The sequence below is a fragment of the Sinohyriopsis cumingii genome, chromosome 15, assembly GCF_028554795.1.
Source record: "Sinohyriopsis cumingii isolate HCF-2022 chromosome 15, ASM2855479v2, whole genome shotgun sequence".
Lineage (NCBI taxonomy): Eukaryota > Metazoa > Mollusca > Bivalvia > Unionida > Unionidae > Sinohyriopsis > Sinohyriopsis cumingii.
In genome coordinates this window covers 107,850,653-107,869,852 of record NC_142975.1, presented here as the reverse complement: position 1 = coordinate 107,869,852, position 19,200 = coordinate 107,850,653, and the positions used below count along the sequence as shown (strand labels likewise).

General features: G+C 35.7%; 1 protein-coding gene across 2 annotated transcripts in view; it reads right to left on the bottom strand.

Moving 5' to 3' along the window:
• Window positions 1-17,894, bottom strand: part of LOC149782441 (uncharacterized) — a 44,465-nt gene extending 26,571 nt beyond the window's left edge. For both annotated transcript variants that reach the window (XM_089933851.1, XM_089933852.1), the window contains exons 1-4: window positions 17,735-17,894; window positions 16,654-16,837; window positions 12,605-12,721; window positions 7,784-8,265 (exon numbers count right to left, since the gene is read on the bottom strand). In XM_089933851.1, the coding sequence (XP_089789977.1) occupies window positions 7,784-8,265; window positions 12,605-12,721; window positions 16,654-16,837; window positions 17,735-17,826 (875 nt within the window). In that variant the 5' untranslated portion in view covers window positions 17,827-17,894. The remainder of the gene's footprint in view (window positions 1-7,783; window positions 8,266-12,604; window positions 12,722-16,653; window positions 16,838-17,734) is intronic.
• Window positions 17,895-19,200: the final 1,306 nt, after the last annotated feature.

Below are 19,200 nucleotides of genomic sequence, written 5' to 3'. Positions count from 1 at the left end.
TTAATCACAAGTATGTTAGACCAACAAGGTCCAGATGAATTGGAAGTATGTTAGACCAACAAGGTCCAGATGAATTGGAAGTATGTTAGACCAACAAGGTCCAGATGAATCACAAGTACATTAGACCAACAAGGTCCAGATTAATCACAAGTATGTTAGACCAACAAGGTCCAGATGAATTGGAAGTATGTTAGACCAACAAGGTCCAGATGAATTGGAAGTATGTTAGACCAACAAGGTCCATATGAATTGGAAGTATGTTAGACTAACAAGGTCCAGATGAATCACAAGTATGTTAGACCAACAAGGTCCATATGAATTGGAAGTATGTTGGACCAACAAAGTCCAGATGAATCACAAGTACATTAGACCAACAAGGTCCAGATGAATCAGAAGTATGTTAGACCAACAAGGTCCATATGAATTGGAAGTATGTTAGACCAACAAGGTCCAGATGAATCACAAGTACATTAGACCAACAAGGTCCAGATGAATTGGAAGTATATTAAACCAACAAGGTCCAGATGAATCACAAGTATGTTAGACCAACAAGGTCCAGATGAATCCGAAGTACGTTAGTCCAACAAGGTCCATATGAATCACAAGTATGTTAGACCAACAAGGTCCAGATGAATCCGAAGTACGTTAGTCCAACAAGGTCCATATGAATCACAAGTATGTTAGACCAACAAGGTCCAGATGAATCCGAAGTACGTTAGTCCAACAAGGTCCATATGAATCACAAGTATGTTAGACCAACAAGGTCCAAATGAATTGAAAGTACATTAGACCAGGGATCAGCAATCTATTTGACTTAGTGTGCCACTTTTTTCCGGATTAATTACAAAATGAACGAGCACATGTTACCAGTAAGAGAGTAATAACGTTAAAATCAAGATTTTTGCCTGCCCTTTGTGTGCCACACAAAACTTATTGATGTGCCACAAAAAAGGTGGCATGTGTGCCGTAGGTTGCAAAACCCCTGCATTAGACCAATAATGTTCAGAGGCATTGGAAGTACATTAGACCACTGGACAGGCAATTAAGATGCCACAGATTAGTTTACCATATTATGAAGGCACAAAAAAAGAATTACAAAATAATGACGATGAAAGAGTAAGATTTAGAAGAAAAAAACTGGAGTGTTCTTTGTTGAGGTGAGAAAACTATAAAGGATCACTAAGCTAGTAGAAAGACACAATGTGGTTAGCATTTGTCAAGCCTCTTGTATGGAATAAAATGGACTGTATTTGTCAAGCCTCTTGTAAGGGACAAAGTGGACAGGATTTCATCATGCCTCTTATAAGGCACAAACAGAAGTAGTAATAGGCACTTGATGGAATTTGGTACCGATCCCTCCATCCAATGGGAGACCACCTTCATTGGACTGCAACTGCAGCAAACATGACTTTAGAACTTCAGTTGCTAAAACATGCAAAAGGACGTACAAACATCTTTACTCAGTCAAGAAGGGTTGGATTTTCATTTTATTCAGAAAAAGGTTAAATTACTAAAACTGAAGATTGGTATGACTAAAACTCTGAATGAAGATTGGCATGACTAAACCCTAACTGAAGATTGGCATGACTAAAACACTAACTGAAAATTGGCATGATTAAAATCCTAACTGAAGACTGGCATGACCAAAACACTAACTGAAGATTGGCATGACTAAAATCCTAACTGAAGATTGGCATGACCAAAACACTAACTGAAGATTGGCATGACTAAAATCCTAACTGAAGATAAGCATGACTAAAACACTAACTGAAGATTGGCATGACCAAAACACTAACTGAAGATTGGCATGACTAAAATCCTAACTGAAGATTGGCATGATTAAACCCTAACTGAAGATTAGCATGACTAAAACACTAACTGAAGATTCGCATGACTAAACCCGAAATGAAGATTAGCATGACTAAAACACTAACTGAAGATTCGCATGACTAAAATCCTAACTGAAGATTGGCACGACTAAAATCCTAACTGAAGATTGGCATGACTAAAACTAAAACTGCTTTCAAGTAGGTATTCCAAGCACTTTTAGGATATCAGCAAATACAATTAAAAGCACTAAGCTGTTGTTACAGTCCTTAAGACCTTAATATGAAAATAAAATGTTGGAAATATCATGTAAATCGGTCCCCACAGACAATGCAATTAACCATCAACTTCAGATGAGTAAAAAAAAAAAATTTGAAGTATACAACAGAGGCATTTACTGCAAAGCTAGACAAGTTCCTTGCTATTCAAGAAATGCAAGCACTACAATCATACACAAAAGAATCCTTTTTATTAGGTTCACACTAAAACAGTAAAACTACAGAGGGCGGCCTTACTGGAAAAGCCAAAAATTGAGCTTTTCCATGACTTTGCAACCTTGCTGTAATAAGACTATGACATTTAAATGCAAATTAAAGAATGTTCCTGTGAGAAAACCTTTGAAAACAAAGACCAATTTTTTCTGGGCCAATGGGTATGAAACTTTTGCTGTACCAGATCATAGAAATCGGGAAAATGAGCAAAAATGTGAATGTCCAAAACAATGCAAAAACGACAATTTTCAAAAGGTCACGACTTTTTTCTATTTATTAACAGATTTTAATCATTCTTGTACCAAAATGCAAGGTATTTTATGAAGAATTCATGCAACATACAAAGAGTGTCGACATTAGTGGGAAAGAAGGCTATAAAGCAGAAGCAATATCTGAAAATAGACAAAAATGGCAAAAACAACAATTTTCAAAAGTTTACAACTTTATCAATTAGAAACTGATTCTGATAGTTTTTGCACCAAAATGGAGCATATTACAGCCTTAATGCATACATACTAATAAAGCAAATGTAATTACGATAAAGCAAAAATAGGTTACAAAGCAAGTACCATTGACAAAGTATAAAAAAATTTCATTACGACTAATGTTTTGAATATAATGTACACTTCAAACAGTAGATACAATTGTAAATGTCACAAAGGTCTGCTTTGTTTAAAATAAACAGAAAATTAACAGCTTTAACAAACTTTTAGATTGAGAATTTTATTCTGCTGTATTTTGCTGGTCAATGGGTCCAATATTTGTAACTTTCCAAGTTCGGTCATCACTTGAAACTGGTTGTACATTAAAGTTCCAACCAAACACAAAAAACGACTTAACCTCGGCAATGTCATCACTGGCTGGCCATTTGAAACGATCTGTTTTGGTTTTCATTTGGCATGAAAAATGTACGAGTGCCAGATCAGGTTGGTGTACTTCCAACACTTGTCCAATGTAATATTGGTCATCGTAATACATGGCTACCCATGTGAAGTAGTATGAAGATATGATGTCTCAGGATAATTTCTTAATCCACTCATAAACCTGAAATGTATATGGTTAGAAAAAGATAAGTCAGGTGTACTTTAACTGATGAATGCAACAAAACAAAAGAAAAATATTAAGAAGTATAAAGAATTTAAATAAATTCATGTAGATTATGTGTCCAGCCCAAAATAGCTTTCTTGTTTTTAAAAATGGTCCAGTTTTGTGGTTGAGCACTGCTTGTTCTTTGATTTCCTCATTGAAGTATGTATTAATTCATTTCACAATAAGTATTTAAAACGAATTAGGTACTTTTATCCACATTTAATGATGCTGACCTGAAAACGTACAGAGTTGTTATGGACTGAAAAAATTAGAAATGCCATGTAGAAATATAAAAGTTGGAAATTGGGGATAGGTCTCGTTTTAACGTACTATAATTCCAGTCTGTAGCTGGTTAGATTTACAATGCAATTTCATCGTTAATAAACACTTATCCCAAATTTTGGACCTTGCTCAAAATTAAAAAACAAAAGAAGAAAAAATGAAAAGAAATAAAGAAGGGTAACAGAGCACATTTTCCTTCTGGTGAATCGTGTTTACAAACAGAAAGGTCAAAGGTCACAATTTTATCGCGATCCAATTCAAGCTTTATCTTGGTAATATACAAGAAGTGAAAAAAATATGTCAACAAATTTACTTTCAATATTAAAATAACATGCCAAGCTTCATCCGAAATGATTTTTGCATGCGTATTTCTTAAGTAAAAATGTCTTAGCCGAAGAATTCGGACTCGAGAGGTTTTCCTTGAACCATAGAATAGGACCTCCAGTCAATGATTTCAAGTACTCAAAATACAGATATAAAGACAAAAATAAATATAAAACATTAAAAATGAATCATTTTACTTACAAACCAGTGATAAATAATCCATGGATGGAATAGGTCATAATGTGTCTTGGATTTACATCGAGTCGTGTGGCACAAGTGCTAGGCCAGCCATTGCATATGGCTTACTCCCAGCCATACTTTAAAAAGCACGATGATCTCGCGTGACGTCAAGGAAAATTCTGCTGCTCATACAGAAATTAAGTATAATGAACATCCTTTAAAATGATATCAAATTTGTATTTTAAAATTGAGATTTACCAGAAAAATTGTCATTTTGAAGTTTTCAAAGTGTAAAGTTTTTAGCAAGAACAAAACCGATTTACACAGTAAAGGTATCAAAATATAGGTAATTCGGTCTGCTTTACAATGGTGCTAAATGTAGTAACATGGGAAATACCACACATAATCTCAAGCCTTACAAAAAACATGTATGCAAAATGCCAACGTTCGGGCAAAACACCGCTGAAATTATGACCTTTACATACATCAAACAAACATGTTTTTCAATAAGAAAATAAAATAAAAACAAAAAGATTTATGCATAAAATGATAACACAAAAGTAGTTCTTGTGACAAAAGCATATATTGATTGACTTTATGAATAATGATGACATAAAATTTATTATTCAAAATGTGCAAAATTTTAACTTTTTCCCTGCTGGCAGCCCAGTGACCTGGTCAGCTAGGGCAGCATGGAATACCTATTTCAAGGCAGATGTTGAATCCAGTACTACTAATCTTTAGATTGGCATGACTAAAACTAAAACTGCTTTCAAGGCAGATGTTGAATCCAGTACTACTATAATGAATGGGGATGAATGATAACAAAATAAATATCAATAACAGAACAAGAAGATTGATTCAACAGATAGCAGAAAATGTTTAAATGGTATATTAACTAGAACTAATTAACATCAACGGCACATCGACTGGAATTAATTATCAAAGACAGATTAAATGGAATGAATTAACATAAGTGGAAGACAGAAAATAAAGATATAACTAAAATAATACTGTGAACAGATGCACTCTAACTCCTGAATTCACTTTTGCTGTGTTCATTCACTGGTATTCATAAATTTACTTTTACTCCTGAATTCACTTTTACTGTGCTGAATCACATGTACTGATATCTTCACTTGTATTCATGAATTTGTTTTTACTTATGAAATCAGTTTATGTGGCTTTGGTACACACTACTAATTTTAATATCAAATTAAAAATATCTTTGCCCTAAAAGTCAAAACTATCAGTAGCATTTTCATGAATACAAATACCACCAAAAATGTAATGTAATAAATATAATGTAATAAAAAATTAAATGTTGCACATAGGTTTGCCTTGGAGTTGGCCAAGTAGCTCAAGATCCTTCAGCCTTTGTAGCAAAATGTTTCTTCATTACCCAATCATAATATCGTACAACTATCTCACAAATACAGCCCTTCCAGATTCAAACTTATCAGCTAAAAGCTAAGTCATCTACTAAACTAGGTGGCTGTTAGAGTTATTTCCCCTTGATACCATGAGTGGTGCCAAATCCCATGAAATCACGTTACTACTTCTGTTTGTGCAGAGTAGCATGCTCTCTACAGACTGAAAGGCACATTACATAGATAACGTATTTGAAGAAGAAAGTGGGCAACTATGCATTAGCATAATAAACCCCCATTAGCATAATAAACCCCACTGAATTTACACCGCAAGACCATCTTGGGAATACCACAACAAAACAATCTCATAATTCCATTGCATATGTAAACATGAGGCATTTCCTTCAATTAAGACGGTACTTTTCTCTATTTAGTAACAGTGGACACATCTGATGGCAGATCAACATCATTTGTACAATTCTGACAGCCTGCTATGCCAGTATACTTTCTATCAAATGGTGTATTTTTTATCACCAATTTAGTAACACTGACCATATCTGATGGTGGATTGTCATCATTTTTACAAATATTAAACGTCTTCAAGCCAGGATGCTTTCTATCATGTTTGGTCAAATTCTACTGTTTTAAAGGGTTTAATAACAGCCACCATATTTGATGACGGACCAGTAACATTTGAAGAAACCAAAAATGTCTTCATGCCATGATGCTTTTCTGTCAAGTTTGATCAAATTATAGACAGTTGTAACAAAGAAGAAGAAAGTTTAAATACTGTTCTAACCTGTATAACAATGGCATTTCTGTGTTAGAATAATGTCAAATTTGATCAAATTCCATTTCTGAGAAGCTGTTTAACAGTTTTTTCACTATTTTCTTTCAAGGCATTCTAGACACTATAAGAAGACTTTTGGTGAAAATTGTGGATTTCAGTGAATTAATGTCAAGGTTTTGTAATTTTAGCATCCATATTTGAGGTAAGATAGCACCATTTTCATTTTGGACCAACCAGATATTACAATTAGCCTTCTGTTGAAAACCCGATATTAATATGACTTTCCAATGAAGAAGAGTAGCAATAACATTTCATGATAGATGCCATGATGATATACTGGATATCTGTGCAACCAGTTTCTTAAGGCCCAATAAGATATCATGAGAAGTCTTATAAAGATCAAAATTCAAAACACAATACAGAATTCTGAAAGATTCTGAGCAACCAAATTATGGCACAGAAAATTTTATCCATTTGAAAGTTTATTTTTTATATATATAAAAATTCATAAGTCAAGGTTTATTGATAATATTACTGACCGATTACAAAAAATGAACCAACAGTAATTACCTTTTAGCAAACTAAAGATATTTGTACATGTAATAATAAAATGTGTGTATGTGTGTGCGACTGATTTGGATTTTTAACATAGCTTTAACAATTTTTCAGTCATATCGCTACAATGTCTGCAGTGTGGTAGTTTATAGTGATGTCTAGCACTGGGGCATCATGCTGCAGACATGTAGCATGATGACCCACCCAGTCACATTTTCCTGACACCAGGCCGACCAGCCCTAACACTAACCTCTTAATGCTGAGTGCCAAGCGAGGCAGCTGTTAGTATCATATTTGTAAGTCTCTGGTACGACCTGGCTGGGGATTGAACCCACGAACCCCGCATCCGAGGCAGATGCTCTAACCACTAGGCCACCTGAGTGGTTGATAACAAAATGTAATGTAATAATGTAGTAATATAATGTACCAATAAAGGTAGTCAAAAATGTAATAATAAGCAATGAAAATAAAGGATGCAGAAGAATATACATGATTAATGGTATGATTATGTTGTAAGTGGTATACAAACTATTTCTCTAAATCATAATTTCTAACTTCTGTGTAGTCCTGAAAAATTCAATTTCTCATTAGCATCAATACCACAGATGGAATTCAGTGAATTCATTGGTGACTGTATGTAGTAAAACTTTTATTAGCAATTGCAGACATTCTTCCATTAATAATAATAACAAAGAGCGAAGCAAGAGTTTCAGAGCAGAAACAGTAGAATGAAAGAATCGCTGATAATCTGTACTAAACGCCATGAACCATTTCACAAGACTGATGACTCTAAATGCAGAAACAAATACTGCATGAAATTACATATGAAAGTATTGAGGATATAAATAAATGAAGAACAAATTAACAAATTGTACCTCTTTGGATTTGTCTGTTTTGCTTTAGTGACTGAGGACTGATTGGGAACAAAAGGGCTTGAGGATTTATCACTGTCAACAGCTGGCAAAGTCTCTGACAGAAGGCTGGAAATTTGATTCATTCTGTTCTGTGATTTATCCTCACCAATATGTTCGGACTCTTTACCACTAAAATTCATACTTGATGTATCTCCATTTTCATTTTTGTTATCACCATCACTGTCCTCACTGTCACTGATGATATCTGCATTATTTTTCGCTTCATCTTTTGAAGCAATGGAGGCAACTTTATCTTTGCATTTTTTATTCACACTGTTTACTACATTCCTTGAATTTATCTTTGTGGAATTACTGTCATTCATGTCTATAGACTTTTCTTTGTCCTCTTCCTCATCATCTTCTTCCTCCTCTTCTGCTTCCTCATCACATTCACTATTATACAACCTCTCAGAATTTGTATCACTGCATGGGACCTTCTCAAACTGAAATATTCATTATAAATTTTTAACCAGTTGCAGACTTTGGTTTCATAATACTTGCTATAGAGATGAGATTTTACTCTTAACCTATCTACTGATAATGCATATATACAAAAAAAGTAAAATGGTTAAAATTTATGCTGAAAATAACACTACATAACTATCTAAATTTTCAAGGCAGACATATTTGCACAGAACCATTTAAGTATCATGTTCTATTTATAGCACACTGCACTCTGTGCTTTTGTCAAATGTACATTAATAACCTACAGAGCGTCAGATGCTATGAGGTAATGGGGTAAGAGCAATAGTGGCTCATTGTTGTTCAAATTCCATAGCAATACATCTTGGACTATTCATTATTGAATTCCAAATAGTAAAATGCAGCAAGATGCATGTCCAGATTAGCAGTTACTCTACTGAATGTTATTTTAACACTAAATATGAAAGAATTGAAACAAACATCACTTCTCTTTACAGTAGTTTATATTCTACCCCACCATGGAAAACCACTGTCTGATATGGGAATGCTGTGTGTTCATCATAAGTATGGTGCTGAACTTGGTGTTAATTACAAAAACAGACTTGAGAGTTTGTTCTGTCATTTTATAAAGTCTGGAGAGAAAAAGTTAGGGACAGTCTGGGAATTCCAATAAATTCCCATCCATTCTTGTTAACATGAATAAAGACGATACTATATGGGAGCAAGATATCATGTATACAAGATACATTGACAACTGAAAAATGAAGCCATTTGAGGAAACAAATGTTGGATCTTATTTCTTTTGTTCTTTCTACCTTTTAAAGAGTGTATATGTCATCACAGCAAGTAATGTTATCCAAATTTTTGGACAAGTGAAAAGACAGGTGGAACAAGTGAATTTTCTGCAACCATTAGTCTGGACAAATTGATGAAAAAGAAAATTATCAGCCATATGGCTATACGGTGGCCTCCCTCTTATGAGGCCAACCCTTCTGCAGCAGGAAAGTGGCCTTATAAGATGAGTAGCATTTCTATCTGTGGTGTGTTGTCATTGTTGTAGGGTTTAATGCCATTATTTCAGCACATGAGGGGCTATAAATGGCATCCAGTATAAATGGTGGAGGAAGAACCCAGGAAAGAACCACCATACCACGAGAAACTATTGGCAAGCTTTCTCAAATACCCACATTTGCAGAGCCCAAGACTCAAACCCACGCAGACAGGTGAGATGGCAGTGATCCGTAAAGGCGAGCGCTTTAGAACACTCGGCCACTCTGGGCCCACAGAGGTGGTGTGAAAAGTGTTTTAAAAAAATTATATTTTATATTTTCATTTAAAAATCACAGGAATGTTATCTGGTTATGGACTCGCTGCGATAATGTCAATATCAATGTTACTTTTAAAAATTATAAATAATCATCAATTCATGTGCAAAACCAACATATCAGTACACCTGGCACAAACACCTGTAGATCCATCAGTCATTCTCCCACTCACTGAATGTATACTGACAGTATTTATTTGAACCTCTCCAACATCAAATTTCTTAGTAGTGATCAAATTACACTCCCTTTTTTATTTCCTCAATTCCTTTCACTTTTCACTGTAAAGCGAGATGTCTTTAGGCATTTTTTGCAACAACTTGTTCAGTGTTTACAATGGAAGTGAGCTTGCCATGTGATCAAATTTTCATCTCTCACCCAGTTAATACTTTTATTATTAGGGTCCCTGTGTGGCAGTCTGGTCTAAAGCGCTTGCCCTTACCGATCACTGCCATCTCGCCTATGTCCATGTGAATATGGGTATGTGAGAAAAGCTTCCCATGGGTCAGAAGTTCTACTCATTTTTTCCCCCACAGTTCTTTCTCCATGAGTTTAACTGGCTGCTATGTATAGCCTAACATGTACTGAACATGGTGCTATGTCTATATCATTACGCTTCATAATCTATGTGAGGAAAGCAACAAAGGCTACCACACCATTTGCAGAGGTCTCGGAAATGCTTAATTACACGTATCTGGAAATAATTTTTTTGTCTGGAATGCAGAAAATCATGTATTCAGGAGTCCTGCCATATGCAAGCAATGGCTGGGTGACAAATTCAAAGGATTGCAGGTCCAACTTTTACCACCTGCTCAGTGGGAAAATATGTTGATCAATCAATCATTTAGCTGTCCTGATATTTACAACAACAGAATTAAGTAGCTGTAAGGCCCCCAGATGTATATGTTATCATTATAAGAATACATCAAAAGAATATGATGCAATAACAACTGGGCCGGAAGTACCTGCTGAGTAGTGGGAAAATGTACTGATATTTACAATGACTGAATTCAGATGCAGAAAGGCCCCCAGATGTACATGTTGTCATTATAAGAGTACATCAAAAGAACATGACACAACAGCTTGGCGGCAAGTTCAAGGGCATTGACTAGCCACTAAGTGGTGGGAAAATGTACTGATATTTACAATGACAGAATTCAGAGGCAGAAAGACAAGAACAGCACATCAAATGAAGAACCTTTAGCTTTCATTAATGTGTTCGTTTCCTACTGTAGCTAAATAAATTGTGAGTTTGTCCTCGAAATCAAGAAACGTCGAGACTTAGACAAAAAGCTGTTTGCATTCAAAAAGGGGTACTTTTCCTTTGTTTAACTTTGTTTTGGTGTTACACTGCAAACTGACGATGATTGTAATGAGATTCAGAGGAGTGGTTTTTTTTTCTAAAACTGATAGTCTGATGGAACAGTAGCCCAGTGTAAGAAAGTGTGTGATGCCTGGTTTAGTATTTGGAATAAGGCCTTTCCTTTCCTTGACAAAATTCAGTCAGACTCTAATGGACAAACAAGAGCTATATATCAGTGATATCAAAAATTTGTAAAATTAATCCCTATGACAACCCCTTGTTCTTCTCATTTGGACATTTAGTCACTTCCAGCATGCCCAATATGCATATGGGGACTGCAATTTTTCAGATGACTCGCTAGGATTTTTACCAAAATAAGAGTCATAGACTCATAGTTTTAAAATCCTATCAAGACCCCTGATTGGCTATCTGATGAATGGATGTCACGCTGCCTTTAGATGAGCAGTACCTTGCTTCTCAGTGGCCAATTTCATCATAATTATTAGTGCTAATAATATCCAGTCATTATCAAAGTGACAAAACCTAATATCTAAGGAACAGACAGCAGTAAGGATAATTTGAATATTTACCTTAGCAAAGATTAAAGTTACTTTATCTGCACGCTAGAAAAAAAATAATTCTACCTGTAAACAACCATTATGTAGTCACTTGGGAGGGGTAGACTTAACAGATTTTGCACTAATATGCTGGCCTCATTAGAGGGGTGGTCATCCTTGAAGGGTACTTTTGAACATAAACTCATTGATGCTACAGCATTCTGGCATGAATAAAGTGGGTGGCCACTGGTCTGGGGGTGGGGTGGGGGCGAGGAATCAAAGAGAAGACCGATGTATTGATATTAGATCAGCATCATTTCAGTTGCAAAAACTTAACAAAGCCTTTATATTAAGTCAGAGGACTCACTATAATTTTAAAACTAAGAGTCAAGAGCAAGAACAATAACAATATGCATATCTGGTGGTCTTCCAGCCAATGAATTCTGTCACTGTAAATATTAGCACATCTGAAATGACCAACTGATCAAAACATTTTTCCACTGCGCAGGTGGTTGAAGGAGGACTGGAAAGTTTTTGAATTTGCCACCAAGAAATTAGGTGCATAAGAAAGAGTCCCAAGCAAGTGATTTTCTGTGTTCCAGATATAAAAAAACTGCATCTAAATATGCATGATAAAGTGATCATGAGACCTCTTTTAAGTTGCTTTTTGTCAAATTTTGTTGAAAAGCAGACATACTGTAGGTTCAGTTGGCATCATCTGTATTAACTAGACAGCCCTTTTCACCTGGATGCTATCAGATTTTGTCAAAAATTGTTGAGATAGTTTTGAGCTGTTGTTTTAAGTTTTTTTTTATTTTTTATTAATGGTGGCCACATCTAAAGGAGAATCAGAATCCTCTGTAAAAATTGAAAAGTTCTTCATGTCATAATGTTGACTGAAATTGGTCCAGTGCCTTTTGAGAAGTTTAAAATAGCAAATGTTGACGAATGATGGACAATGCACACCACAAACATGGATGTACCCAAAGCTTACTTGGTCTTACAACCAGATGAATAAAAATGCAGCATGACTGATGACGTTTATTCAAATCATTTGGTAGATATAAAAACACTACCTCCGGCACTGAAATGTCAAACCATACCTACCACAAAATTCAAATCATTTGGTAGATATAAAAACACTACCTCCTGCACTGAAATGTCAAACCATACGTACCACAAACTGGAATTCTGAGGATGATTGTGCTGCATACTGCCCTGGCTTTATCTTGTATCCATTAGTGTGCCCAAATGTGATCTTGTCCCCTTCCTCTAATATGTGTTTGCCATCCATCTGTAAAGTGAAACATAAGGTAAGTAAATATAAGTAAGGTAAGTAAATATAACTGGTAGCTATTCAATTAATATTCTACAATGAAGCAACACTTCCTTTTAGGTTCCATACTAAATTATCTAGCGCATCAGACAAAATTAAGTGAATAATCTAAATTTTGCTGGTAATTAAAGCAAATTTTTATTTCTTTACAAGGGATAATGAAAGAAAATGCAGTAGACAAAACTGATCACATAAATCTAGTAACCATCTGAGAAAATTGGCAGCCAAAAGCTGAAAACTACCACTACTGTAGTCAAAATTGACACCTGTAATCACAGCCGAGTAAATTTTAGTTTGATCCACTCGTCCCAAACAAGTGACCTAAGAAACAATCACTTGTCCTGCAGAATAAATACTTGTTAATGATCTGATGTACCGATCAGGTAAAGCAAGTATTACCACTCTCATGAGTTCTGGTAAAGCAAGTATTACCACTTTCATGAGTTCTGGTAAAGCAAGTATAACCACTCTCATGAGTTCTGGTAAAGCAAGTATAACCACTCTCATGAATTCTGGTAAAGCAAGTATAACCACTCTTATGAGTTCTGGTAAAGCAAGTATTACCACTCTCATGAGTTCTGGTAAAGCAAGTATTACCACTCTCATGAGTTCTGGTAAAGCAAGTATAACCACATGCCTGCTGAGCCTTTCCCATCTCCATCAGCAGTATGTCCACAGTTTTCAACAGCTGTCAGTAGTATAGCTATAAAGCTAACAGTTCAACAATTAAAAAAACTTCATCCAAAAAGAAATTTATTGTCTTGAATGACAATGACAACATGCATTTACCAAGAAAAGAAACACTTTTTCCTAAAACCAGTATAACTCTACCTTTTCTAGCTACATTCTTAAATAGTTGACCTCCCCTACTGCAAATCTGCTGTCTGGCAACATTTTCTTTACATCCAAGTTTAATGAATCAGCTGTTTTCAACAGCAAGTTCAAAAGCTGACTTGTCATCACTTCAGCTAGGGCAATGCACATTTCCTCACTGTTGGACACTGTGCTTTAAAGAATGAGGAAAGAGACTTGCTTGTGTGTTTCAGTTTGGCACATCCTTGTGGGATTTTTGCACTCAATGAATCTTTTTATGTCACTTCTACCACCATGTGCAACACAAAGATCCAATTCATACTCACCACAGTTAACATAATGAACTTCTTGTTACATTTTTATAAATGGACAAATATCTGTATAAATTTTTATAAACTTCTGGTCTGCACTGGACTTATCGACTTCTCTCAGTTTTCTTTTGACACTACACTGGTCTGCCATTGTCAAAAACAACTGCCAATTGCTCTCTCAGGGTTCATACTGAACTCTGAATGGTAAATTCATAGACTCTTCCCAAACTTTCAAAGATCACAAACATAGATTTCCAAGACCTATTTTCGCGAACATTTTGTATACAGGTTAGATGAGAAAACAACAAATGCAAAATACTACAATATTGTTTAATGATAAATTCAAACTATAATTAATTTCCTAAAATTGGTTTATAATGATCTGGAAGATATATGTAACTTATGCATAAGATTTAATACAAAATAAATTCTCTTAACAATACATCAGCACTACTTTAAATGAATTATTACAGTTACTATTTTTTCTCTTCAATCATTTTAGAAAGAGAAGCCACCACTGTCATCTTTTCCTTTGCTCTTCTTCTAAAAGCATTTAACTCTGTGACAAGCACAACGAGTCCTTTTAACTCTGCTTCATCTGCCTTCTGAACAAAGGAAGCATGTACGTTGGCAAGGTCAGCTTCAAGATGCAACCTTCAGAACACTGCAAAGTTTTCTATGCACTACAGTGCATTTACTTCCACTGTAAGTATTACTGTATATAAAAAACCCACCATTAGTTCTTGACCATATCTTCATCTGATAATAGACATTACAGTGCCTTGTTACCTTCTTTTCTAGGAACAAATATTCCTATGGGTTGTTATCACAGACGTCACGATTGAGTACGCAAATACCCACAATGCAATGCGTGCGCACCTTGCGCCGCCATATTGAGTCTAACAAACCTTTGTCCACATTGGTCATCATGTATATTCAAGATAATAATCTGATTTAACTTGTTGAAACAATACGTAGATTAAACCTGAAATTAAGTGCCCTATAGAATGAAAATAAAATTAAGGCTGGAAGTTCCCTTGCTTTTATTGAAATACAGAATAGTGAATCTGAACCGTAATCAAGTATATTGCTATCAAATAGAAATGCATTCTTATTTTACAATACTGACATTTTTAAAAAGTGTGTCGTATCATATCCCTAAGCTTGTCATCTTGAAAGAGTATTTCCGGACAATGATTTTTGGGATACAATATCAGTTACAAATTACAATTTCAAAGCATGTGTTTTATGCCAGAACTTTTATGTACAAATACTTTTCACAACAACAGGTGTTTGTGCCCAAGACAGTTGACAAACCAGTTTAATTAGTATGGTCAAATACTGTATTTGTTGTATAGATGATGGACGTTGGATGATACTGAATGAAAGCGATAACCATTCAAAGACGTTTCATCTTCAGTGTATTCAAACGAAACATGTGCAGAACGGAACATGACTTTGTGTCGAATGTCAAAATTAAATATTCCTGAAACGCTTTTAGAAATATGAATTATATATTAACAATTGGCTTTTTAACTTGAAAGATAACCAAATGATTGATTTCAGCACAGGAAAACTGAAAATCATTAAATGCTTCTACTTGTGTGTGTATCCATTTGTTTATGCGTTTGTTTATCGATCGATCAATTTGTTTATAAAAGAATAACAAATATAGTTGAAATTTAATGTTTGACTTGAAGAAAACAAATAGAAAAGTCAAGCATTTGGTCTCGTGCAGTTGACATGCACAACAGAGCATGATGTGTTATTATATTATATTATTATATTCTTATGCACAAAATGAGACGGGGGCCCTGAGTGGTCTTGTTGTTGTTGTTGTTGTTGTGGGGTTTAACGCCATTTTTCAGCACGATAGGCTATACATGGCGGCCAGTATTAATGGTGGAGGAAGAACCCGGAAAACCCCGGAAAGAACCACCGACCCACGAGAAGCTACTGGCAAGCTTTCTCACATGCCCACATTGGCTGAATGTTAGACTCGAACCGCCGCAGACAGAGGTGAGATGGCAGTGATCCGTAACGAAGAGCGCTTTAGACCACTCGGCCACTCGGGCCCCCCCCTGAGTGGTCTAAAGCGCTCTCCGTTACGGATCACTGTCATCTCACCTCTGTCTGCGTAGGTTCGAGTCTCAGATTCGGCCAATGTGGGTATGTGAGAAAGCTTACCAGCAGCTTCTCGAGGGTCAGTGGTTCTTTCCCAGGGTATTCTCGGGTTCTTCCTCCACCATTAATACTGGCCGCCATGTATCGCCTATCGTGTGCTGAAAAATGGCGTTAATCCCTACAACAACAACAACAACAAAATGAGACGTGCCTTCGTAATTATGCGGGAAGAACAGTGTTATTTGGTGCCAATTAGAGGGGCTAGGGGCTCAAAATGGTGGATATGGAAGTACACACGTTTTGTGACGTCACATGAAAACAACGGATATAAAAAAAAGGAAAAGTAGTCTGCATTAAAAAAAACAACATGGTTTACCAACTAAAACCAGAGAATTTCCATCTCTGTAATAGGCAAGCCCCTAACTTTTATACAAATTTATCTGGCTGGCCTACTGGTTTTATCATTTGAGAAATACTTTAACTTAACAAATCAAGTGTACCGCATATCCCAAATATATATATACACAATCATGGCAAAGCTGCATTTTCACATATTAAAATTTATAAATATAAAAATGACCTACATAAACACACACAATCACAATAAACAGCAAGTAATAAGTATCACTTTAGGTTACTTACTCGAACATCATTAACAAATGTTCCATTTAAACCCATATCATGGAACACAAACTTTATTTCCCCATTTTCTATCTCGCCCACAACCTCTGCATGCCTGCGGGAAATGAAATTCCTCAGATGGGCTGAATCAAGGTAAAAGTCATTGGTCTGACTTCTTCCAAACTTGGTGGTCCCAACTTTCAATCTGAAATGGAAAAGAGATCAAAGCACTAGTGATCACATTACTTACGAACACCCAGATGGCCATGTGGTTTAAAGCAATCAGCTTTACCAATCACTGCCATCTCACCTGTGTGGGTTTAAGTCTAGTGCCTGGCCAGTGCGGCACGTGAGAAAGCTGGCCAGTAGCTTCTAATGGGTTAGTGGTTTTTACTGGGGGTTTCCCAGAGTTCTTTCTCCATAACTGGATGCCAAGTATAGCCTATCATATGCAGATAAAAAGCATTAAATCAAAAACAACAATTAGTGGTTGCATTACTTCTCAAAAACTAATCTGTTTGTAAAACAGATGATAAAAAGTGTAATGATTATGCCAAAAGCATGTCAATTGAAATGACCAATTTTTTTTGCACTTTTTATGTCCTGGATACTTTCGTATTTAGAACTGGTAGGAGAATACAAAATGTAGGATAAGTGATAAAATAATAACAATGTATCTGGTTTATGTGGGGTTGAACGCCATTTTTCAGCACATGAGAGACTATATATGGCGGTCAGTATACCTGGTGGAGGAAATACCCGAAAGAATGACGAACACACTGAAAGTTAGATTCACGTTTTCTCACACACCCAAACAAACTACCTGGCGCAAATGAATGTAAACAAGTGGTTAACCTTAATCTGCAAATGGGGGCACATATGTGCCAGCTAATTGTTGTATGAACCTTCATGATTCAACCAATAAAGGTGAAATAAATATTCTAACAACGACAAGATATATACATATTTCTGAACATGGTGATTTTTGTAGCCACATGGTGACTAATACGAGGCACACAAATCGATGTTTTCCAGAACGTATCAAACAGTATCCCGACAAGAATCACTCTGGGAAATGACCATTACAAAAAACAAAGCATACCTCATGACATCACAAACATTTTCTACCGACGCAGGAGGCCCAATTCTCCTTAGCTGGTATACAAAAGGTTCAGAAGGCCGTAATTTGGTCATAATTGGCAGGACAAAACAACCTTGACCTTCCGCCTTCAGCTTCCCGCTACTTCCTTCCTTTCATTATCGTGCGTAAATAGCCGAGAAAGACGATTAAGCAGTAGTCTGGTTCCCTTTATCATGTACTCTCTGTGTTGTATTCCGCTATAGGAATATAGCGTAGGAGCATATGAGCTGGGAACCAGACTAGATTAGCACAAAGTTACTAATGTTGTTATCGTATGCTACAACCTGCATGTCAAATATTTATACCGTCTACCACAAAACGGGAAGTAAATTGAGTTAACCTCTGAAAATAAGGTCTTCATTATTATTATTATTATTATTATTATTATTATTATTATTATTATTATCATTATTATTCTCAAAGTAGTAGTAGTAGGTGATTATAATGTCAATGTTGTCAATGTGATACCGTAGTTGATGTTACTGCTACTTACTATCAACAACAGTCCGGAAAAGAATATGTGAGAACGATGAAACTGAGACCTACCTAAAGTTACTAAGCAGGTCGTTGACAGAGTAAAATTAAATCGAATTCCAGCAATAGCATCGATCCATTTACAAAATTTGCAACCCCATCACGGTGAAATAAGGTCTATAAAAGGGAAACTTATTGGGAGGGGAACACATTATTTTACAACACTTCTTTTCGTCATATTCGATTAAAAGGTCATATGAGAAACTTTTCAATCTCTTTTAAAGGACCTCGTTTTTTGCAAATTAAATTTTAAGGTATATATGGGAAATAGTAAATTTTCAATTGATGTCCTTCACGTCAGAGAAATAGTCCCTAGAACACTCATCAACAGTACTTAAGCGTAAGTTTTCAAATTAATGCAATTCCACAGACCTATATAACTGAAAACAATTGTCGAAATGTAATTCGAGACACATTTTTAAATAATATTCCCTCAGACAATACTTGTTGAATATTTTTAAATACTTTAGACAAATGAATATACGTTAGCTCTTAAAAGTTTGATCGGAAGAAGCGTCACAATGAAATGTTGCACATTGAAACTCCAAATAAAGATAACAAGAATTTTCGATTTCAGTTTGACTTGGGGGCGGGGGCGGTGCTGTAAAGGTTTAGCTATAAGCAGTGCTGTATGTTATTATATGTTGATTTTTTGTCAATTCTTACAGTTACAGTTTTATATTTAATAAAATCGTTATTATGATCAAATTGAAAAAAAAGTAGAAACTGACTTTAAGCCAGGACAGATTGTTAATAATATTAAGTGTCACAGCCCTCCTCCACCACGACCCCCCCCCCTCCCGCTGATAGGCACATCTTCACCACCAGCTGCAAACACCGCTATCGTCGTCGTCGTCATCATCATCATCATCAGCAGCAGCAGCAGCAGCAAT